The sequence below is a fragment of the Dromaius novaehollandiae genome, chromosome 4, assembly GCF_036370855.1.
Source record: "Dromaius novaehollandiae isolate bDroNov1 chromosome 4, bDroNov1.hap1, whole genome shotgun sequence".
NCBI classification, from domain to species: Eukaryota; Metazoa; Chordata; class Aves; order Casuariiformes; family Dromaiidae; genus Dromaius; species Dromaius novaehollandiae.
Genome location: NC_088101.1, coordinates 12,487,842 through 12,511,976, shown reverse-complemented (window position 1 = coordinate 12,511,976; position 24,135 = coordinate 12,487,842). Strand labels below are relative to the sequence as shown.

The 24,135-nt window shown below is 40.0% G+C and overlaps 2 protein-coding genes and 1 long non-coding RNA gene across 4 annotated transcripts in view; 1 reads left to right on the top strand and 2 right to left on the bottom strand.

The window, feature by feature from the left end:
* PPEF2 (protein phosphatase with EF-hand domain 2) overlaps positions 1-8,308 on the bottom strand; it is a 24,741-nt gene extending 16,433 nt beyond the window's left edge. The window contains exon 1 of the mRNA XM_026103508.2: positions 1,527-8,308. Coding sequence (XP_025959293.2) covers positions 1,527-1,587 — 61 coding nt within the window. The 5' untranslated portion in view covers positions 1,588-8,308. The remainder of the gene's footprint in view (positions 1-1,526) is intronic.
* Positions 1-9,932, top strand: part of LOC135328132 (uncharacterized) — a 16,672-nt gene extending 6,740 nt beyond the window's left edge. The window contains exon 2 of the long non-coding RNA XR_010388873.1: positions 8,302-9,932. This is a non-coding gene — a long non-coding RNA (uncharacterized LOC135328132). The remainder of the gene's footprint in view (positions 1-8,301) is intronic.
* NAAA (N-acylethanolamine acid amidase) lies at positions 9,848-24,135 on the bottom strand. 2 transcript variants are annotated; one of them, XM_026103506.2, is made up of 11 exons: positions 23,850-24,134; positions 22,967-23,131; positions 20,909-21,035; positions 20,055-20,145; positions 16,753-16,829; positions 15,562-15,734; positions 14,662-14,724; positions 14,004-14,070; positions 11,987-12,015; positions 10,976-11,057; positions 9,848-10,153 (listed from the first exon to the last, which is right to left on the bottom strand). In XM_026103506.2, exons 1-10 carry the CDS (start codon positions 24,032-24,034, stop codon positions 10,982-10,984), a joined length of 1,053 nt encoding a protein of 350 aa, XP_025959291.1. In that variant the 5' UTR covers positions 24,035-24,134; the 3' UTR covers positions 9,848-10,153; positions 10,976-10,981. The 2 variants fall into 2 exon arrangements, 1 of the variants encoding a protein (XP_025959291.1); XR_010388872.1 differs by lacking the exon at positions 11,987-12,015 and having other exon boundaries at positions 23,850-24,135.

Here is a 24,135-nt window from a genome sequence, read left to right as displayed (position 1 = left end):
TTTAATGAGTGAAAATACAGGCTAAGGAGCACTTTTTGGTACACTTTAACCTGACATAAGCAGCCCAAGTTCTACCCAATATTCAGATTTAATTAAATAAGATTTAACTAATTAAGTTGCACATCTACGCGGGCAAATGGCAACACGTACACCAGGCATACATTCTACCATGCCTCCGTGTGCACCGTCAGTGCCCCACAGCCTTCGCAAGACAGTTACAGGCCCCACAGCAGGCAGAGGCAGCTGAGGCCCTGTCAGCTCAGCCCTGCTGCCTCACTCTGTCAGCCGATACCAGCTGAGGGTCTGGCCTGCTCCTAAGCAATTCCACATCTGCAGATCAGCAGACCTAAATGATTTTGAAAGGATCACAGAAATTCACAGAGATTTTACAGCCATGAGAAATTTTTGATAAGGTATCAGACCTAATATAAGGTAATGTAAGGAAATTTTTGATAAGGTATCAAACCGTAGTCTCAAACACATAACTAGTTCTATGTTATGTTTTGTCTGTTATGGGCAAGCTCCTGCATAGTATCTGTCACAAAATAGTCATGAACTTGCTGGGAAAGTCCTTGGTTCTCTGGTGCTATAGGCAGTAAACAAGCTCTGACTTTAAAGAACAGGTAGAGCTTTTCAACAAACAAAAGTTACAAATGAACAATGCAGAGTCACAACAGCATCCCCGCTCTTAATTTCTAAATGTAATTAACATTTTTGCTTTCGAGGCAATTGCAAACAGTTTGTACCATACTGCTGTACTGTCAATGCAGATGACTGAAGGAAACAACAAAGTTAGTTGTCTATTTGTTTTTTTACACTTCCTTATGTGTAAAGTCGCACTCATAAGCACCTTTGTACCACAGCAGACCAGAGTACACACACAGAGAACTAATATTATCATGCAGAGAGTTTCATAAAAATGAATCATTACACATCTTGGAGGGCTCATAAACAAGCTTAGCTTATGAGCAGACATAAGGACATTGTACTGACATATTAAAAAACAAAACAAAACAAAACACATTTCTTGGCTTTTCAGCTTTTCTTAGCCACAGTATCTCACCTTCCTTAGAACCAGCTTTTTTCTAGCTTTGCTAATGCTTCTGCTTTACCAAACCTGCACCCCTAAAACAGTCTTTAAATATGATGTCCACCAGAAGCATCAGGGTGATATCATATATCTCACTGTCAGAACATGAGGTTATAACACACCTACATTAGTCGGCAATTGATTAATTCATATGGTATCAGTTCCAACAGAATTGCTTTTTGCTGCTTCATTTCCATTCAGGTTTTGACTGATTTTAATCTCGCCCTCGTCTAAATAGCTGTTATTTTCTCAAGCCTAGTATTGATTTTCAGCATGACAGCTGAGATTCCCCTTCAGAGGATATTCGAAGACATAACTATGCCTCAGTACTGTCAGGAATACCAGGTCTTTCGGAAAAGAAATATATCCACCACAACCTTCCGATAGGATGTGCATGAGCAGACAGGAAAAGATTTCATTTCAAAGAATCACTCACCGTTTTCAGACTTCTGCAGGGCGTACTTGAAGTTGGCATTTACAGAACTACTGGATCCCATGTTCTCCAGCCAGTACTCCTACAGCACTGCAGACTGACCCAGTATCACCAAAACCATGCAAGGGATGCAGGAAAGAGCATTCAGTCAAAATCAAACCAGTTGCACCGTGTCTCACAATGCTGGGAGTCTATAATTAAACATATTAACACTTATTAAGATCACCAAGCAGATGGCCTGTCTTGTGCCCAAGTATATCTACTACTACCAGGTTTTTCCCTACTTTGTTGTCTTCTATCTGATAGGGTGATTTCTGTCCTACTCTTCTAAATTTCAAGTCAGCTATGAGAATAGTAATAATTACAGCACCTTTGCTAGTTATATGAAAAAATCAAAGATTACATATTTAGGTACTGTAGTTGTACAGTAGATGTATAAATCAGGCATTCATGTATTCTCACAATGCTTCACATGCCTAATTTTAGGCTCCCAAACCTAAACTTTTAGTAACATAGCAATATGGTGACCTGGACTGTCATTTCAAATGCTAGACTAAAATAAGCTCGATTCAGACAAAAAAAAAGGGGGGGTGGAATACTCACATTTTCAGACTGGGGGGGGAGAAGAAAAATCTGTATGTAGATAAGTTGTTAGCCACGCTCTGAGCAGATTACATCTCCCAATCTCCCTGCTTCCCCCCTTCCTCATGCACAATTGAAGGGACTAGATGAAAGTAAAAGGTGCTAAATTACTGCACGCAACTGCATGTTGGAGGCATTCACACACTGTATAGAAAAAAAATCAAGTTTTTCAGTACTAATCTGGAAGCAAAAAAGTAACTAAGTGGCTTCATTAACACTCATTTCAAGATTTGCAGACAAATATGCAAGCATATACCCCTCTATGAAGGATAACTCTAATTATGAGGGATGAACACACAGATGGTACTTAAATCTATTTGCAGTTCCACAGCTGGAGTGGAGATAAGTCTAAAATGACAATTAGCTGTCATAAGAAAATAATCAGCTTTGTTAAATAAACACTGCTTTTCTTCACCTCGCAGATCTGCTTGAGCGTGGGGGTGTATTATACCATCAATCAGTTGCTCAGAACCTTGCCAGCGTAACAGGACAGGACAGCCAGACTTCTTTCAATCTCACTGTTGCAAAGACAGCTCTACCCAGAGCGAACGGATCGTGTTTCAAGAATAGGTCAAATTCTGAAAACTCGCACTTTGAGAAAAACCAAAAAAGAACCAGCACATTCCTTCTTTCACTCTCAGACATGTTTCCTTTGGAAAAAAAACACAGAGGGAACACAAAGCACCACGTACTACTGCCAGAGCAGTCCCACGCTGTATCACACAGTAACTGTGGATTCTTATTCTGACACTCGGGGTGGGGGGGGTAAGGAGAGAGAGAGAAAGGCTGAGAAAGGAAAGAACGAATCAGCTGTAAAAATGGTAAGTCCTATGCTAGCAGGAGACCACATCTCAAAGGATTTTGAAGGGTCAAGAGAATGAGACTGCAGGGGCACTTCTCCCCAGCAGAGAATACAGCCCTTCTCCTCCTTTTCCCACTTCCTGCAACCCCCTTGCCTACTTCAGTCTCATTCCACCTATCTCACACCTTTCTCAGCACAAATGCTAATTGAAGGAATCTGACCAGTACTGTGTAAGGTACATGTGCACATTGTGCAGGAAGATAATCCATTTTGGTCTTGTGAAAGACACAAGAACTGCAAAAATACAGGCTACAAAAATCCAGTATCAAACATCAAATAAGAATAGGAAGGAAAGTCTAAAATCACAGTTCATCTGTGTCAGCAGGTAAGACTAGATCAACTGGAAATTCTGTGCTTACTGCAGGAAGCACAGGGTGAAATGATCATCACAACAGCAAACCGTTTCAAAATCAGAGGTGCTCAAAGACTTGGCAAAGGGGACTGGAGTATTATTTCATAGGTGCAGAAACTGAGAGGTTGCAGGAGGAAATGACTTGCCCAGCTCACCTTGCAAGGGAATGACATAGCTAGCCAGAGTGTTCAGTTGGATGCAGACCCTGCTAAATAACACTTCAGCCCACGAGGTTTCCAAGTAGGATGAAATGCTGAAATTCTCTGCCTTGCCCAGAAAGCTGAATTGTACAATGGCATCTTCACATTAATCAGATGAAGCAACATGATACTTAGCAATGCTGCCAACAAAATACCAGTCACTGTAGGGTTTATTCATAACACCATTATTTCATTTCACTGAGGCCTAAAAATGGCTGAAACCACCGCTGAATTATGCCCAAATTACTACATTTGGTAGTTTATGGTCTTCATGCTTAATGCGGGTACTCTGACAACTTTCCAAGTTAGTAAGCACCCAAAAGGACAATCACACACAAAAATCAGAATACCTAGCATTTGAGGCTCTTGTTTGTTCCCCCCCTACACAAGGCAAATCCCATTTCAGGAAAAACCTTATGAATTTTCAAGCCAAGAGTTTCTGAGCATCAGCTTATAAATCCACATTTGGATATCCAAATAAAAGTATCTTCCCAAAGAGAGAAATCTGAATATTTCAACAAGTATTAGCTATTCAGAGAAGCAATGACATGAATGATTATTAGCTTGTATGAGGAGTGTATTTTAGAAACAAACACCCCCAATGACCTCCGCTTACTGCATCCTGGTATAGATGGCAGAGCACTCCGAAACTGCATGAAACGGATTCCTTTCAGATGAACTGACCCCAAAGACGTACCCCAGACACTAATGGGAGTCTGTGTGCCTAGCTGTATCTTTAGTATCAGGTTCCTCAGCAGCACTACTGGTTTCAATGAAAGCCAGATGCGTCAGCTTTTCAGAAGAGAAAAGCACCTTTTAAAGGTACCTCTAAAAATGTAACCATGAGAAAAAAAACTCCTTTTTCAGGAACTGCAACACTGCCAGATCACTCCTAAAAATGGAGAACAAAATTTAAGCAAGTGCTCAAGTACAGAGCCAGGTACCTGGCTTGCCTAGGATGTGTTCAGGAGTACTGCCTGATAAGACGTGATCTCGGGAGTTTTTTCGAGATGAAAATTTCAACATCTCTCTGAAACCACCTTTGGAGGCACAGAATAAAACTTTGTCTCATTTCCCTTCCCCCCCAAAACATAAAGAAGCATTTGTTAATTTTTCACAGCTCTACTTAAAACATAAATTGTGGCCATCCAGGTATAGGTACAGCCCAGTACTAATGTGCTATAGGTGCAACTGCAGAGAGCAAGCACAGGCAATATCACCTAGGCAATATCACCTACCTCTTTCTCTTGTCCTCAAGAGTCTGTCAACAAGTCTCTCCCAAGCAATTCCTGCATCTGCAAATTTTTCCACCTCCTTACCCTCAGACTCTTCTGAGGACAGAGGCCTGACCAAAGCAGTGCACAGCAATAAACTGGAGACTCCAACAATATCAAACCTGCTTCAAGGGTGGGAGGAGCGAGGAAGAAATAGAGCCGGCTCAACTGCTCAGCACCTCTGATCCTTCCTCATCCACCCAACAGTGAAATGCACCTCTCCCCTACCTTAAAACCTCTGGCGAGAAAAAGAAGAAAAAGGAACAGGGGCCCAAAAAGATGCAGCCTGGAAGACTTGAGAAAATTCAGCAGTGGCATCACCTCAAATATAGGTTATACTAAACAACAGTTGAGATAGAACAGTGCATCTGGGAAGCAGCCAGCTACCCGCTCCTTTCTCACCTTCCTCTCAGCCACCGTTCCCCAGCTGGAGACATGCCTACGTTTTGTTTAGTCCAGTTAAAAGCCCTCTGCGACGGGCTTTCCCCAAACTTTTGGGGAAGTTGCAGCACATGCATATGCATCTCAGCCTCAGCTCATGACTTTCCACTGGGACACAATGCTGCAAGGTGCATCCCCTGGCAAACGTATATGGAAGTAAAGCAAGGTGATAAAACCTGCTATATCTGCTTACATCAGGCCAGGAGTTAAATGCCACCAGAAAGTGTGGAGGCAGAGTGGCACACAGATGTAGACAACTAACAGAACAAAGCTTAATGTTTCAATTGGAGACCACACACACACACAGAGAAGATGCACTTTCCCTGCTCACCAGTTAGCCCCAAAAGCCAGAAGTTTCTAACATCCCTACTCTATATGTACTCCTAAGGCAAAGGGATGATATACTCACTTTTGCAATAAACACAAGCATAAAACTGATTAAAGGACATAAAAAGACATAAAACTGATTAAGGGAAGACCTGCACAAATCCATTTCTGTCAACTTAGGAAAAAAACCCACACCCCAAAACCAAAAAGAAAAAAAAAAGCCTAAGGAAATTTCCTGGCTTACCACGACTATTATTTTTAACTCCTTCAAAACCAAAACAAGTGAAACCATTTTGAGTCAAGTTCTACACATTCCATCACATCACTGAGCTTGCTCAGAGTACAGATCTGCACAGAATTTGGTGCTCCATCCACATGAACCAAAGGCCTTTGCAAGGAGCACCAGATTGCTTTGGCACGGCAAAGAGCTAACTCCAAAAAAACCACGGCTCCTAGGAAAGACGACACACTTCACGTACTCAACAGAATCCCCACCGTCTTGACAATGTTACAGACATTTGGACAACTGAAGAGATGAATCTGGAAGACAATGAGGGGACAAGACAGATTTGATGAGACTTTACTAGGAAAAAACAGTGAAAAAAATGGGTGGCAGAAGGAAATAAATTTAGGCTCTGCTAAAAGAAAAAAGGCAACAGGTCATTTAAGAGCTACCAATGAATAAAAAAAAAATAGTAATTCCAAATAAAGTCTCACAAGAATAAAGATGCTAGCTAGCACTAGGGGAAGTGATGATCCTGCCTTTACTTCCTAGGGTAAATACCTATGTCCTGTGTGTACATCCGACTCAGCGCTGCTCATAGCTGGAAACAGAAGGTGAAGCTAATTTTATTTTATACATGCACTGACCTCTGCACCTGAACAGCTACTGCAATGCCAAAAAAGAGAATTTCAATTAGAAAACTCCCAATAATTTTACATAGTTTGACATACAAAAAAGGATATTTCACCTCAAACTATGAGTGCTTAGTAACTACTTCTGCACACAAAACTGTTACAGAGAAAAACAAAATGAAAAATACAACTTACCTTGCTACCAATTTCTAATTTAAGGATAAACAGCATAGAAGCGCTCCACTTTTTTTTTTAGATTTTTTGTTTGTTTATATGCTTACATAACCAGCATTCAATTCTCAAAGTGATCAATAATCTTTGAAGTGATTTACTTGGTTTGATTCAGAAAGTCCTCCTCAGAGATCTAAGTTCTCAAGTAAGCTGTTCCCTTGGCCACTCAATGGAAACTCCCATCTCTTTTAGCACTTGCAGCACAAGACGTGTGTGGTGTTCTGCAACAAGTGCAGACCTTTCAATTTATTTACTGCACAGTTGTTTTGAGCAGCCTTAAGAACCCTCCCATGTGATGCTTAAGAAAGGCCACAGATCTGAAATGGATTAGGATTACCGAAGGGGATTATGAATGAGAAATGCAATACGCTGGCTTCTCTCATCTTAAAAGACAAATCAGCTCTTACACACTTTCCAGTTGCCGTTTGTTAATGCAAACTTCTGGAAGAAAAAGAATGATTCACTCATTCCTGATTTTGGGCAGAAAAATCTTTTGGGCTTTGTCGATAGAAGTCTGTCGTACAGAATCAAAAGGCAGGAGGATGCAAGGATAAGTTATTTAACTTAGTTCTATTTATTTACTTACTAATTCTAAGTCGAGGAACTGACTGGGATAGGGAAAGCCAAAAAGCTATTTTGCTTCCCACTATCTAAAAAATGGACACACAAAGCAGATGAAATCACGAGCAGAAGGACAACCGGCAAGCAGTTCGATTATCTATAAATGATCCTTCCTTTTGTTTAAAAGCAGAAAACAAAAACCTGCAAAAAACACAAACCGTTTAAAAACTACTGGTGTTACATCTCATGTTTGCCTACCTATCCAGCATTGCTAAAATGGTTTTAAGCTATTAAAAATGGCGACTCTCATTTTTATCAAATTTCAGTTCTTATACAAAAGCAACCCAACACTCATTTCACAGGTTAAATCATCTGTTTCATAAGATACATCATTGACCACTTGCTTAGTGTTTGTATCCTTTAGCATGTAATTAAACTGCTATGACCCGAAAGTTAAAAATCCCCCCGGTTAGCAAAAAAAAAAAAAAAAAAGTATTCAGGTTAACACACAGGCTTTGTTCTGTTAGGAATCAGGATGTCTGAATGTTTACGAACTGAAGAAATGCAAGACTTGCATTAAAAAAATTAGAAATTACAAAATGAAAATAAAATTGACTTCTTTAAAACTACTTTCCTTTTTTTTTCTTGTTTAAAATTAAAAAAAAGAAAAGCTTATTTTGATATTCTACTTTGTGGCTGGGCCTAAGCAAGTTCTGAACAGCTGATAAGACAAACAGCACTGGAGCTTCTATTTGTTTATTCATGCATAATAGGGAAATGAATATATTTGGTTAGTTTATAAACCACAGAGAATCTAGCCACATCATTGCCAGAAGCTAATCAGCCTAACACTGCTGAGGACAAGACGACTATGCTAAATTGCACAAATAAGGATTCTTTTGTCTCTACTTGTGGGTGGCTGTTGCATAAAGGGGACCTGCTGGGATCGGGAGTCCATGTCTCCTCTGTGAATTAAAGCAGTATCGATATGAAGTCTCTAAGGTAGCATGACCTCCTTTGTATCGTCTTTCAGGAAACCTTTGTTTTTCCAACGGCATCGATTCTGGCATAGGACTACTCGTAACATCGCTGGGCAAACTGGGTCAAGGCAAAGCTTGCAGTGCATTTATCCAGGCAGAAGTAGAGGATGCAGGTAAGCAGGTTATGACACACAATGAGACTCAGTGCAAGACGATAAAGAGCCCACACCTCCAGAAGGCTCGCTTAGGAAGTTTGCATAACCCATGCGCAAATACTGCAGACAGCACTGCACGCACCTGGAAATGGTGCTCCGGCCCCAGGCAGGCACCCCCTGCACCCTACACCTTGCTCACAGGGGAGTCGAGTCTTCCTCCTACATCCTAAAATGCTGTCAGAATACTTCCTCCTGTTTTATCTGTCATAGGAACCATGGGGAAAGAGGGGTTCTTGTCTCAAAGTAAAACATCCACCAAGTTGGATACAGCAGACATTACCAAAGGGCCTCTGTGCTCCAGGTCATGGGAGAAACTTACAACTTGAATATCTAACAGTCTGATTGCATCATCCTCTCCCAGGTAAAATTCTCACTGACATTAGTGGGAATTTTGTCCAATGAAGAATCAAACCTTTAATCTTTATGTGAAGGTAGCCACTGGTCTTGACTCCGCAAACCCTTTTGCATTTCTGCTGTGCTTCCAAGAAGTGCCTGAATTGATAGTATGCAGGTGCAGCATAAGCAGACCAACTAAAAAACCTGTGTGCACTAGAGAAATTAGCTGTAAACTTTCTACTGAAGGCAGCTTTCGAAAGTACAAATGAAGCCCATCCCTTTTCTAATGTCACTGCTATCAGATCACAGGCTTCTCTCACCTATCAGAGGAAAAAAGGTTGTATTATCTCATCTCCATAAACAACTCCGGATTTCTGATAAATAAAATCACAATAATCTACAGCTACATATAGAGCTACTCTTTTTAGCCACATTTCCTTGCCTTACACCAAATATCCACTCCTTAAACTGACTGAAAATCTTCTACTGTGGTTAAACACCTCATCTACTACTAGAAGACAAGTGCTTTTAACATTAGTTACGGACCTCCTTAAGACTACATGCCTCTCTCTCACCTTTCGCAACCCTAGTAAAAACATCTGAAGGGCCCTATGCACGGGAGAAACACAATCGAAGGGGAGAGACACTGCCTGGAGTGGAATCCACACTGCTCTGAGCCACGTTCCTTTGCACTCATGTAACAACTTCTGTGCTGATGAAGGTCCCACAGAGCCCATCAGGACAGGATGGCCAAAACGATGCTGTTCCACACAGGATTAAAAGGTCTATGGACCTGCAGCAACCGCGTTCTGCAATTGTAATTGGGTTCAGGAGAGCTTTGTCTGCTCTGCCAGCTCCCCTAGCCTGCCCTAGCACTCAGGCCAGCTCTCTCTGGGAATAGCCTCCGACCCTGCCAGCCTCAGCACCACAGGGCCGTCACCTGTCAGAGTAAAGGACTATGACATAAATGGTAACATTACAAGTCTTCATAAATCAGACAATCAGCTGCATATCTTTATTTAATCATATTCAGACCTACAGGCCAAACAAAAATATAAACTTTTTATTTATTAGTAAATACATCAGTACATTCAAAATGCACAATAACTATTTCCAGAAACAGTAAAAATACTTTTTAGCCATAAACACCTGCTAGTACATCAATGTAGTTAAAATAAAATCAAACTTCCACTACTGTTCATTAACAGTCTCATCTGGTAACACTTCAAAGAACTAACAAGTCATTATCTGAATGGTTCATGTAATTAATATGCAAAACAACTGTAGCGCTTTTAAGAGTAATTTTAAAAGCATGTGCTGGTCTTGGAAACCTTCAGCTTTTCACCCATTTTGTCTGTTGAAATAAATAAATAGATAGATAAATAAGAGAGCATAGGTTTGTATGAAACCAAGAAAGAAAGCAAACACTTTCACATCTCCAAAGGAAAGGAATTAATCGCTCTATAATCAGATGCCCAATAAGACTACTACCAATAAGATACAACAATAGTTTAAAAATTAACTACTCAAATGGGAATGCAGCTTCTCATGCTCCTGCCAATCACATGCAACCAGAGTTTCTTGGATCAGAAATAAAAGTAACTTAGTATCTTCCTCGGAACACATCAAGGCTACAATGTGGTGCACCTTGGGAGTTCAAGCACTTCGATTTTTCTGCACCTCTGTAAGACAAAACCCTCAGAGAATGCTTATGGTCAGCTGTGAGGGGCTGTCATAGACTAAGCTTGATGGTTGTTGGTGTCAAGTGCACAGCCCTCTCCGGCTGGGGTTCAGTTCCCTATGGGCATGACTCTCTGTCATAGCCAACCACCTGAAGACACATGGTAAGTTTCACAGTAGTGAGATTTGTAAAAATAACAGCTAAAACCTTTATATGGAAAAGTGCTACCTTTAGCTCATAACAACAAACACACACTCTTCGCTCTGATAAAGCACTTTTCCTGAGGTAATAAAAGGTTTGCGAAGAAAGTCGATACTTAACCCTATCTCTAAAATAGCAGGGAAGGTATTTGCCCAAGGTCAATAAGCACACTAAGGGAGTCAGGAATTCAAACTAGGCTGCTTGAGTGCCACTGCAGTGCTTTGTGCCTCAATGACTCTTCACTTCAAATTTTTATTTAAATACAAGTAGCTAGAGTACCGGCATGCTACTTACACCTCTTCACTTCACAGTTCTGATCCATGTCCTGTACTTATCTGGAAATGCAGCGCTCATTACTGTGGTATACACTGTGTTACTGGTAGGGGAAAAAGAGAAGAGTGAGCAAGTGAAAAATCATTCCAAAGACAAGACAATTCATTTATAAAACCAGCAAAGCAGCAGAATTAATTTTAGCAGAAACAAATGTTCTGCTTACATACGGAAGTGTTAGAAAGATACTGATAAAAATGAAGGTTCTTGGCACAAGTTTTTACCAGATTTTTCCCACTTAGTACAGCAAAGAAAATGTTTCTACATCTGTTGTGTCAGTGTATTAAAATATTAGCATTGTTGATCTTAGCAGTCACGTGGATATAATTTTCTCCTTTTCCAAATTCGCTCACGTTTATAAGACAACAGAGATGAAGTCCTGGCACTGACTTTGAAGACACCATTGTCAAGCTCTAATGTGAAAGACTAATCCGGAGTAAAACAAAACAAGGTAAACTGCAGAGGCACAATTTGTGTAACAATGCAGAACAGTAATGGTATACTGAAATGATTCTGTTTTAGAAATCCTGTACCTAAAAGCCATGTACCCATGTACTATTTTTCCTTTTCATACATGAAGCGGAGCTATGTCAGAAACTTCAGGGAAAGCCATTTTCAGTGGTAATACAAATCCAAAATTTCCATAAGTGAAAGGCAAAAATGACTCAGCAGAAAGTACTGCTGCTGGTCTGAGCAGTCATTTTTTTTCAGTACTATAAAAGGTAGAGTCTTCCTGTAACCAGACTAAACCTAATGAAGTGCAGCTTGATAGCTGTAAAATGAGTGACAAAACAAGAAGGAAGAGTTCTGTGGAAGTAAAGACACAGTTCCATGTGCACAAGCAGAAATCTAAGCTGGGAAATCACAAGATATTCAAAAAGACATACATAAAAATCTTGAGGAAGTTTGTGTTTGGCTTTTAAATGGCCTGAGGCATGGCAGAAGGCACTGATCAACACTGAACCTAATACTTACTTGTTTAAGACCGGCTTCACTGACAACACCTGTACAGAAAGTTTGAAGAGTTGTCATTTTGGTAAATGAAAAAGGCTGTTTAGAAACAGCAGTATGATTACGTTATGAAAATGAATAATGCAGAATCAAGGATAACTCTTGCCATTTTCTTTTTAACATCAGACTGTATTACAACAATATTTTAAATAAAAACTCTGAAATACACAAGACCTAAGTTCTCAAAACTAACTGGAAAGTACCACTCTTCTCCAACACTTTGCCTGCTGTAGTATTTGTAACTGTGCTTGAACTGCACAAAAATGATGGTCATGGATTCACCTCCTGCCCTTTCACGTTCTTCTTTTTGGCAGTCACAGAATAGCCACGCTACCAAAGACTGTTAGCTAAAGACAGCCATTCACAGACCTCTGGAAGGAATAAAGCTTATTTCTACGTAGAGTTCATGTAGTGCATGCCCCTAACTGTGCAAAACTGCAGGCCATACAATATACCTGATAAAAATTCCATTAAGCATCAGTGCTCTTCTGGTTGATTTCCATATGCTTTGGATCAACTCCTGGTATTACAGTGTTATAATCAGGCTGGTTATAGGAGTTCCTTCAATAAAATCTTTCTGTCCAAATGCCACACAGGGAAATCCATACAGAGAAAATTTAAGAACTTGGATCACACATAAGAACAGGTTCTGGATGCCTCTGATTCTGACGTCATGCTATTTTCTCCTATGCATACCTATGGAAATTTGGGGCATTCCAGTGATTTTTAGCAGGCTTATCTGGCACATCCACCAAAACCTGGATTGGCAGACTGTTATGAAATGACTACACGGGAAGTTCAGAAATGGTTTTGTACAGACTGTACAGCATTACACATACTCACTGCTCTTTATAACCAAAGCGAGCTTAACCTAAATCCCCATATAAACAGCACTGAAATTTTTAATTCCTGATCTAAATTCCAGGATTTGAGCCATCACTAACTAATCTAGTGTATGAGCAGCACAGTTACTTCTGATCAGAGTACCAAACTCAGACAGACAGCTTTTTTCTGTTTACTAATATACACTCAGAATCGTCTCACTGTACAAATATTGGTGCATTACAATTCTCTTTCCATCATTAAAGCTATTTTAGTTAAAGGAAACTGTTTTTTTCCACCAAAGAGGTAATTATTATTTGATATTACTGTTGAAGTCCAACAGGATTTAAAATCTAAAAATAATGCATTCCCTTGCTTCCTGGAGCACTGCAAAAATCAAACCTCACTTGAAATTGTTACAGTTATCATATGTAATAAAGAAGCACACCATCACTAAACTAAATTGTGCTTCTAAAAGCCTTTAAGTGCTTTTGAAAATAACAACCTATTTCTAGATTAGTAATACTGAAGAATCCCAGGTAGTTTTTGATAAATGTAAAATAATTTAACTGTATTCTTAGGTTTTTTTGAAACTTTGAAATATCTGTAATTCAATGCAGGTATTGATATAAGCACCCTAAACTAGCACCAATGTTTCAAATGCCCCAATAAAACAAAATCCTGAAACAAGTTCTTCCTACTAATTGTGTTCAATATACCAGAAAACAGAAGCACTGCTTCAGGTCTACTTCTGAATTCTCAGTGGGAAACCAAAACAGATTGTCCAGAAAAGTCATGCACCTATTTATTAAATCAAGTTCACAAGAGCTTAAAATCAGTGTCCAGATATCTCAGTCCGGGCATCCAGACACGAAGAGATCCAGAACTAACAGGCCCCTGAAAATCTGGACTTGACCCAAGTCACACAATGAATTACCGAAAGAATCCGACTTGTGAGTGCCCATCAGTAGATGACATTTCAAAACGAAGCTCGCTTACACAGCAAGCTCTCCAGAGATGGCCCTGCAATACACCTTTTTCATTTTGCCTTACTTGTACAGCTTTTAAATCCCTGCCAAAAACGGGACTGCCCTTCTGCTCTGAAAGAGAATTCAAAGTCAAAGCCAACATGCCATGATATAGAATTTAAAAGAAATACCTGAAAGAGTGTATCAAAATTAATATTCTGCTGCCCAGTGGCATTGAGAGCTTTGATGGCTGGAGTTCTGCAGAAAAACAATGCAATATCATTAAACACACTTTACTGTTTCAAAAGCTACAAAGCATGCCTGAGAAAAATCTCTCACAAAATGCCTTTACATTAGAATGCTTATTTTGGTCTAAAATAATCTAGAGTGCTGCGTGACTATATCTAGTCTCTTACTGCCAAAGCTACTATATTACTACACCATGAGTACAGAACAGCCGGGAAACTGCCAACAGCTTCTTGCATACTACGCAGCCTAATGTCTGTATGATGTCTGCGAGTTTCTTAACAATGCCATCAATTACTTTCTCACTGTAAAGTCTAAATCCCATGGCTTTTAATGAATTCTGCTTTAAATGGAAGTTTTTGGTACATGCTATACGCTTGTGATTTTTCACCTTGCATCCCTTTCAATACCACACAGACTTTCCTCTGGCACTTGTGAATATTACTCCTTAGCTCCTCTGCTCCTTTTGAGAGGCATTACAGAAACTGAACTAGCTGACTGCTGAACAAGCTAACACCTGGCTTAGAGAAGAATATACCCCAGTGTCTGCACTTTCTCAAAATAAAAATAGTATCTCTCTGTACAGGTCCAAACTAAATTTACCTTCGATCATCGAGAGGAGGAGGGGTAGTCCAGTGGTCGTAGTTTGTCTCCACACGAAACCACCTAAACCATAATACACAAACACAAAAGCAAAAGATGTTTCACCACGTAATTAATAAATGCCAAAAGTCACTATTTCTGTATTGCCAAAGGGGAAAAAAAGCTCCCTCAAAAGCCTCTTTCCTATATCTTACGCAAGCCCAATGGATCCCATGCTGATACACATAGCAACCTTTACAAGCTACTGAACACAAATGAAAAAGAACAGACCTCTCAACTCTTGCCGGTGACAGTGACAAAACTACTACTGACTACACCAAAAGCAAAATCAGAGCTTTAAAGAGATGACCATTATCAGTATGAGTACAATGCAGCCTGCAGTGGTCAGCCTGGAGCAAGCAGAGCCAGCAGGCTGCCTGGCTGCTGCCAAGCAAATGTTTAGTGGTAGACCGGAGTAGTTAAGTACCGTTTCTCACAGCAGGGCAACAATTTAGAGTCTCCCTCACGTATTAAGCTGCTGATTTCAAAAGTTTCACAGGAAGAATTATTTCTTAAACTTCAAAGCTCCTATTGCATCTGGTCAAAACTAAGTCTTGAAATTACTGGTGCAATACTTGACAGACAGACAGGAGGAACCTTTAAGTCTCATTTCTTCTGGAACTTGGCTAAAAAGCAAACATATACACATTTTTCCCACTCTTGTCCTTCCGGACTGCCCCAACCTGACATTCTTTTTCTAGGAAGGAGAGACTAGTGTTCCTTTCAGAGGGTCTCATTAAAGTTTGTGTTACAAGCAGTAGTAAGAGATGAGCCTGGGTCTCTAAAGAAAGCACTCCCATTATTCCCGCCCATCACTCAGAAAGGAGTAGGAAAGACAACAACACTGTTTTTTCTACTTACGCTCCACCCAAAGGATCAAGAGGCCAGAGGTCTGCTGGCCCTCTTCTGTTCCTTGTTATGACCATGCCTTCTTTGGGTGACACGCCTCCTACAATATAGTATACTTCAGCAATGATGGGAATGCCAGCTAGTCTGAGAACGGCAGACTGAAAGTCTTGGGCTCTGCTCAGGGTCTAGTGCAAAAAGAAGGCCAGAATGAAACAAAAATCATATAGCACACTCAAGCGCAAAAGCAAGTACTGAGACATCTTAAACAGACCAACGGTCCCACCTTTTTTTAAATTATAACTGATCGCCAAGTGTTATTTGAAAATATCTTTCTGCAAATAACTTTCCAACACAGCTTTAGCCTATGAACATGAAACGAGTATGACTGGTAACTGAACTCAATAATCCCAGCTTAGCAAATATTCAAAGAAAACAAAACAAATACACATACACACACACATATGGACAGTTGTATCTGGGCCAGCAAAGTTACTGTTCTCAGGCCAACAAAATCGTTCCGAAGGAAGACAAGGAAAGCCCGGGAGAACAATTAATTATTTCTGACAGTAGCACTGCAGCCAGCAGTTTTGAGTCACAGCCTCAAGTCACACCTCAAACTCAAAAAATATGAACAATTAGGTCTCCAGTAGACATTCCAGTTCTGGAGGGAGTTTATATTACCTACAAACCAAATCATTCATGGTTATTTTAACTGATGAATCTGAGAAGCAGCACACCTGTTTTATCTTAGTGATACCCTAGCACACCGCATAAAATGTGTTACACAAAACACCAGCCTAAGTAGTGCCTCCCAACACACTGAGAATACAGAGTTCACTGATAACGTATCAAACGTAGTTTAAAATAACTACTGGGTCATCATCTAAGATGATGCCCAACTTTATCCCCTATTATTGTATCCTTCACTGCTAACCGAAATACTCCCTGGAATGGAAGCTTTTGCACAGCTCTAAGACTTCTGGCACCGTTGTCAGTGTTAGAAGAGTTAGCCCCCCGAAGGACAAGAATTGCCTCTATCATACATATTGCTGACAACTTAGGAACAAGACCTAACCCCCTTATATAATACATTTAAATGAATTATTAAATTTTCTGTGCAAATAGCAGTTAGAACATCAAATCTGTTAGAGATCTTAAGTTCAAATAACATGACCGTGAAACCTGAAAACACTGTGCACTTACGTCTCGGACAAGCCAGCTGACTGGGTAATTTCGATTCAGAAAAGCAGCTATTGCATTTTCCCACCATCTACCACCCTCTGGGGAACAAAAAAATTATTAGAAATGCATGTTACTTATGCTCTGTGAAATGCGTCTTTTTGTCTCCCTTTCTTTTACAGGCCTAGCTCTGCACTCTTTCCCTCCACCCCATTACAAAAGAGCAGTGCAATGAATTCTCTCACTATACCATTATCATCATATCATTAAAGTTATGCAGCTTATACCAAACTGGCACAGCACATGCCACTTCAAAGTAATAGCAGCCTCTTGTGCCATCTTGGGTTTATCAACACTGTTCAGAACAATGAATGCTGACAACGCTCCATTTCTGTTATTATATTACTCTGCTGGTAGCTATATATAAAACCCGCAGCATGTGCTGCATAACCTAACAGGCTAACATACCTGAAAGGCCTTCACTTTAGAAAATTCATCTTTCAAATGCTCAGCCATACAATTTTGCAGTTTTATAAATCATTTGATACAGATATGTGATTGAAGCACCACAGAAAGCTAAATCCCCAGTGAAACAGGGCAGCTACATATCAACATGAAATGGCAGCATTTCAGGAAAGGAGCTTGATGAGCACATCATCTACCTGAAACTATAGGTGAAATATAAATAGACTACATAATCCCTACTGAAGTTCAGTCAGGGACAGCTGGATTAACACCCCTGCTTTTTAGAATATATCTCGGCATCTGTAAAGATGTAAGAGATGGGGATCTTAGCTTTTCAGTCGATTCTGAAAGTTTCATTTCTGTGACCTGTGCCACAAGATGGTACAGTAAAATGATAGGGAGCTGACAAGATAGAAAATAAGGAAGACAGAACAGTTTGTATACAGTGCTAAATTCAAGAGAGCTAGAGCAACAATCAACCAATCTGAAAGCTTTCTACCAGAAAATAGCCCATGAAGTCAGAGATTTCTCTTTCAAGGCCACCCTCAGTACTTCAGGAATCTCAATTTCCAGGCAGATGCCTACACTGATTTCACCATCAGCTTTAGCAATTTTAGTTGTAAGAAACCATACAAAGCTGCAGAGAGAGCAAGCTGCTTAAAAAGGCTGCAGTAGACAGAAGTGGAAAGCGTATGCACCATGGAACAGAAAATACATGGTATCTCTCGGAACAAGCTAGCGCTAGTAATTTCAGTCAAAAAGTATCGCATTCCTTTTCGTGATGATGGTCTACTAGCTTCTCAAGATGATCTGCTAGCTTCTCAATTTAGAAATAATTTTTATTCATAGCTGAATGCTGAGCAATGAAAAGTCAAAGGCTAATGTAACAGGGAGTAGCACTTGGTAAAGCATACTACCAAAAGGACTGCAGCTCTGTTTATATAATAATCACCAGCTATAAACTCAAATATTAACATAAATTACCTCATAATTTACCTTACTGAAATTTTACAACAAGAATTGTGCAGAAAAAATAGCCACAAAAAAGGCAATGACAGCAAATGAGTGTTACTGGAGAAAATTAAGAGAACTAAGAAAACAGGAAATATAAAGGTCAAGTTTATAATTACCCATACGCTGAAGAAACTAGAAAAAGACAGCAGAAAAAAATATGTTCTGTCACTTGAGAGACCTTCATCCTAATTTGGAGTCATCCTTCTCTCCAGCAATAAGTCATACTTTCTCTTCCCTCAATTTTATCTCAGTTGTACAGTGATGCATAAAAAAGGAAGCAGTCAGCATCAATTCATTTACGAAGTGCCACATACATTGAATGAATTCCTATTGTCTATAATTAAAAAGTAACAAAGTTCAAGGCATATAGGTGGATGACAGCACATCGGTTTATGATGGACAAGAGGAGCCCATTTCACACAAAGCTTTGCAGTCCTTCATTCCTGTCTCAGGGTCAGGTGCACAGAATGGGTCTGTGCATGGACTATACCATCTCACTGCTGTCTCCAACGATCTTATACTGACATTTGAAGCACACCACTGAGGAAAGGTAGGAAGAACAGGACAGCACCGCCTTTGTCCCCCAGTTATAGGCATTTACAGAGAATCTCAGTCTGCAAGATTTTCTAAATCAAGCCTTTTACAAAAACTCAGTACACTTAAGACTTGATTTCCACTTTAGTATGAATTAAAGTATTAGCGCATAATGGTCCGGTTTTGAATTAAATAACCACTCTAGCATCAGAAGCAGAATGTTAAAAAAAAAAAAAAAAAAAGTGTGTAAACTGTGATAAGAATCTAGGGAATGAACTAAGGTAATATTAACAAAGAAAACAGGAATCAAGAGGTACATGTACTCCATACTAGAATCCCTACTCCTAGGGATAATTATTACGTATACAATATATATATTGAATACTGATCATACAACATCTAAAAAATTTTCAGAAAAAGAAGTTCATCCAAATTAAAAAAGAAAATTTGCTTACCACTAGTCAAAAATAAACGTTTATTTTAGATTTGGCTTCTAGCTCAGACTAGATCATTCCTGGTTGATACAAACAGCCAACAGAGAACAGCATAAAACGACTGCTTCTTACAAAAGAAAAAGAGGGGTGGGGAGAGAGGGGGATGATGACCCAAGCTCTGATTTGGACATGTCTATCAATGCTTATGAAACTCAAGCGCTGAAGGACATGGCAATGATCCTTCCTCTGCCCTCCTGACTTTTAGCAAGCCCTTTTATTATCATCAAATGTTAGTTGTCAATAGTGACAGCTCTCATCTTCCCTCTGCTCACTAATCTTTCCTCAGTTGCCTTCCCAGTATCTCCAGGCATTCTCTCAAGCCCCATTGCCTTTCCCCTAGATCTGTCTTCTACTTGCTGCTCTTCCCATCCTCTTTCAACGTGCCTTATGGGAACAGATAAAAATGGAACATAGAGAAAGGGACAGAGCACCTCAGGAAGCAGCAGTTCATTTGCTGTAGAAGACAGTGCATCTCTTTCCTCTCCACCCCTACTCTGCCTTCTCTAGTTGTGTCTCTTGAAAACATCGCATGAATTTGTTTCTTCCTCATTTCCCCAAGGTTCTCTGTCTCCTTTGACACTTTTCAGGCTCAAATGACACTGTGCTGACAAATACCTCTCTTCTACACAGCAGCCAAAAAGCAGCACTACGTGTGCCTTTACTCCCTGACGGCCACAGAAGTTGTCTCAATTTCAGTTCCTTCCTGGCATCCTTAAAGCATTTTCCCTTCTGGGAGAATGAGGCAACAGCACTGGAAGAGGCAACAATCAGCTGAAATAGCGTACACAATGTCAGGTGTAGAAAATGGATTTATTTTACCTCGTTCATCACCAGAGATTGTGAACTTGTGTGGGCTTTGTCCAGTCCATAAGCCTACATAACCAAAAAACGTAGTGCCTTGATATGCTATCTGAAATCAGAAAACATACAGTATTTTAGCATTCTGGAACAGAGCACTTTTTTTTTTTAAACACAAGCAACATTCTGAAACAGCATCCTGTATTTTTTCTGTGAATTTCATACATCATTTTAGAAGTCACCATGAATACTTTGCCTTCAGATACAGAAAAACTTGCAAAGTAAATTATAAAAACACCCGGCCAAAATTCACCACATTTTATTTGTTAATGATAACCAACTGCTACAAAAATGCCGCAAGTAAGAAAGAAACAATGAATTCTCCATTGCAAAACCAATAATGAATATTAAGAAAAACTACATTAAAGAGAACTGCATTAACAACTGTTTCATTTTTGGTGATTTTCAGCATCTAAACCACACACAACGGCCATGAAAATTAACAGTTGAGAAAGGCCTTGGGATCTCTCTCCCTGCCAAAACTGATCCCTTCTCTATATTCTCTAGTATTTCTTCTTGCTTTTAAATGTCTTGATACTTTCTTCTTCCAATATTTCCTTCTAAATAACCATCCTGAGCTGCTAGATTATTTATACTTTTCTATCTATTCCTATTTTTCATCACTAACTGGATGCTCAGAAAGCAAGACAACCAACAACCAACATTCATCTCACGTACCTAGAGAGAGGCAATATGGTATTCTAATATTTCAGTAAATTAGTGTTTTTACACCAAATTCTGTTGCCTAAATGGTGGTATAACTGTAGACCATTCTTCCAGAGAATACACCCAGCCATGTCAATGATAGATCATACCTGCCCACTTTTTATAAATTGCACATCAATTGTAAGCTTGCTTAATATATCTGTAAAATCATAATCCAGGTTCCGACCATGGTAAATGTTTCCTTTAGCATCCTGAGCAACAATACTGGTACAGAACCTTCAAAACAAAAAGCAGAAAAAACAATTTAAGAAAAAGTAAGGTGATACTTTTCAATATTATAGTCTAGTCAAACTAGCTTAACATTTCAGGAGCAGTAATTGAGCATCTATTTTTTGCAAAGCATTTTACTGATGTAAGCATACAAACAGGAATTCACACCACATCACTAACACTCGCACTTCCTGACCTGAGAAAATGGTCTCTTCCTGTACCTTTTGATAGGATTTCTTAAGACCTTTCACTTCTAATTAAACAAAACAAAAAAAACCAAACAAACAAACAAAAAAAGGCACAGACCAGTTTGATTGAAGCTCTAACTAGGGAACACTACAACGTCCTATGTAACTCATGCATGATAGCCACATGCGAGCCCTTTCCTAGAGAACTCTAACATCCAAAACTGTACAGTATTTGCCTTATCAGGCCCCACTGGGCTCAGAAAGTCAAAAATCTCTACTACTGTTTGCATGGAGTCAGATACTACGGACCAGATAGGTAGCACCATTTCCACTTGGAAAAAATTTCGTAATTTCGAAACCTACCTTTTCAAAATCAAGATGAAAAGCTGACATCTAAAAAAGTTCACAGTGTATCAGGCTGAAAATTTTTAAATTTCATTTTGCTAGACTGTTTCCTTTTAATTTGGATCCTGTTTATATTTTTAATTACAATTAGATTAAAAGTTTAAATAAAATCCTTTTAAATTGAAAACACCAGCTATTTTTCACATTAGCCTTTTTGACGATAGCCAGACCTTACCTCCAGAACAGGAAATGTGCTGTAATTACTTTTTGAATATTCAGAGTTTCAGTTTCACTGAAATAGTTTTTTTTTTTTTTAATTAAGTGTATTTAATGAGTGTGAAATTCAAAACTTTTATTCTCTGGAGTGATAAGTTTGTCAACCCAGTGATGTAAAGCATGGCCTTTCAGAGCTGTAAATGCAGAGAAGTAATTTCTTCCTGGTTGCTGGTTTTCCTTAAGCTTTGTGAACACTGATAATCTTAAACTTGCATAAGCTTTATCGGGCTTCAGAATGGTGAGCATCCTCCATGAAAAACTAAAGGAGCTAGCATTTAAATGACTATCTTATCAGGTATTAATCCTTGTAAAGAAACAGTATTACTCTTAACTGAGTATCAGAGATTAGGAAAAATAATAATAAAAACATGAAGAAGTATCTATATGCACCTATTTTTTATTAAAACAAAGATGAAGAAATATTTCTCATGATCCTCACAGACAGTGTTTCTTATTATCCTTCTGCACATACTTCTAGTGCAAAAGAAGAAAATGAAACTGAGTATTTTTTCCACTGAGGTTTTGTTTCCTATCATAAAGTTAACTGCCTCCATTTTGCAGCCAAAAAAAAAAAAAAAAAAAAAAAAAATCACATTATATAGTCATTGTGACGGTCCATCCAGACAAAGGTTTGGAAGCAACTTTGTGTATCCCAGCTAAATGGTTTAACTGTAATTAACAACCTAAATACATTAACATATTATATATTTTTTAAGGCACTACTAATTTTTCCCATTTCCTTTTTGGTGAAATCCAATAACTTAAAGGAGTACATTAGATTTATCTTAAAAGAGTAACAAACTGGAAAAGTTTGAACAGATGGTCCTTCCTTACCAGCAAAAAAGGTTTTCATACTTTTATGTTTTTATATATGTAGATATACACGCAAAGACAATAGCTGCGTGTTGCCGTTATTAATAAATAATAACACTGCTCTACGGCATGCCTTCTTCAATTCAGCACACAAACTGCCTAAGGAAAGAATAAAACTTCCCAGATGAAAATATGAAATCCTAACAGAATGAAGTATGCAGTTAATCTACCATGTCTTCAAATATATGCCTTCAATGAGCTAAAAGGAATCTCTACGTCCACTTCTATCGGATTCTATCAGTATTGGATACTTACGCAGTGGACTCATAGGCAAAGTTAAGCAGAACTCCATCTCCCAGACTTAATCCCAGTGCTTTGCACAGTCCCAGAATTTCCCCTGTGAAGGGCTGGGGCATAAAGAACTCCAGTTCTGCTGCTATAGGCCGAATAACTTCATGGACCCATTTTGGTACAATCTCACTGAAAAACACGCTCAAGGAATTAGTTAGTTATTACCTGGGAACAAGGCAGAAAAGTTTGCAACTTAGGCTCAAAAATTAGGTACTTGTTGAATCTGCTACTGCTCTGATCAGCCTGCACCATTTGGGACTAATGGTTTATTAGAACCCTCTCCCACCCTAACCCAGACATCCCTGCATCCCATCCCTCACCAAATCCTGCTGACTTCTACACATCCCCAGAGGAGTCCGTGCAACGTCCAAAACTAACACCGAGCACAGGTTTTGTGCCTGCAGGGCCAAGTCATAAACTTTCACTCTCTACCATGAATCTCTTCAGCTCATCTTTGATGGATTCCTAAGTGTAAACGTAATGTAGCAGCACTAGGCTTTCCCTAGGTTAATACTCATAAAAACTGAATTTTTGAAGAATCAAGAGAAATATAGCACCTGCGCAGCATCACCTTCCTCTCTTCTTTCCAGCCCCACTGCTAGGGCTGCGGGGGAGGAGAGGGGCCCCGACCCAGTCCCGCTCCTAGCACTAGCTGTGGGGAGGGCGGCAGGTACCCGGGGCTGCCCTTTTTCTCATCCTACCGCGGAAAGGGTTGGCTGACACTTTGCTGCTCCCCACGGAGGGTCACGCAGCCACTTCGCCCAGTAGGGACCCTTTCGCCCACAGCCCCGGCCTGCCCCAGCCCCGAAGACAGGGCTGCCCGGCCCCGCCGCCGCCCCACACTCACTCGATGAGCCGGGCGACTGCGGCGCGCAGGAAAGCGGGATCGAAGTGCCGCAGTACCGGCAGCCACCGCTCCTCGGCGGGGCTGTCCAGGCTCACGTTGCACTGCAGCGGCGGCGTCGCCGTCGCCCCGCAAAGCACCACCAGCAGCCCCCACAGCGGAGACCCCCACGCCGCTCTCCGCCTCATGACGCCCGACACCGCCGCCGGCCGGCACAGCAGCCCCAGCCCTCCCAGCAGCGGGGCGGCTCGTAAAGATAAGGGCCAGCCCCGCCCCCTGCCCCGCGGGG

Bases quoted from the DNA above. Each gene is read 5' to 3' on its own strand.
- NAAA (XM_026103506.2), bottom strand. From the start codon at position 24,034: ATGAGGCGGAGAGCGGCGTGGGGGTCTCCGCTGTGGGGGCTGCTGGTG. The intron at 14,071-14,661 runs GTAAATTTAGTT...GTTTTTCTGCAG, and splicing joins CCTCCTCTCGATGATCGAAG to AACTCCAGCCATCAAAGCTC. The intron at 11,058-11,986 runs GTAAGTATTAGG...TTCCCCTACCAG, and splicing joins GTGAAGCCGGTCTTAAACAA to TAACACAGTGTATACCACAG.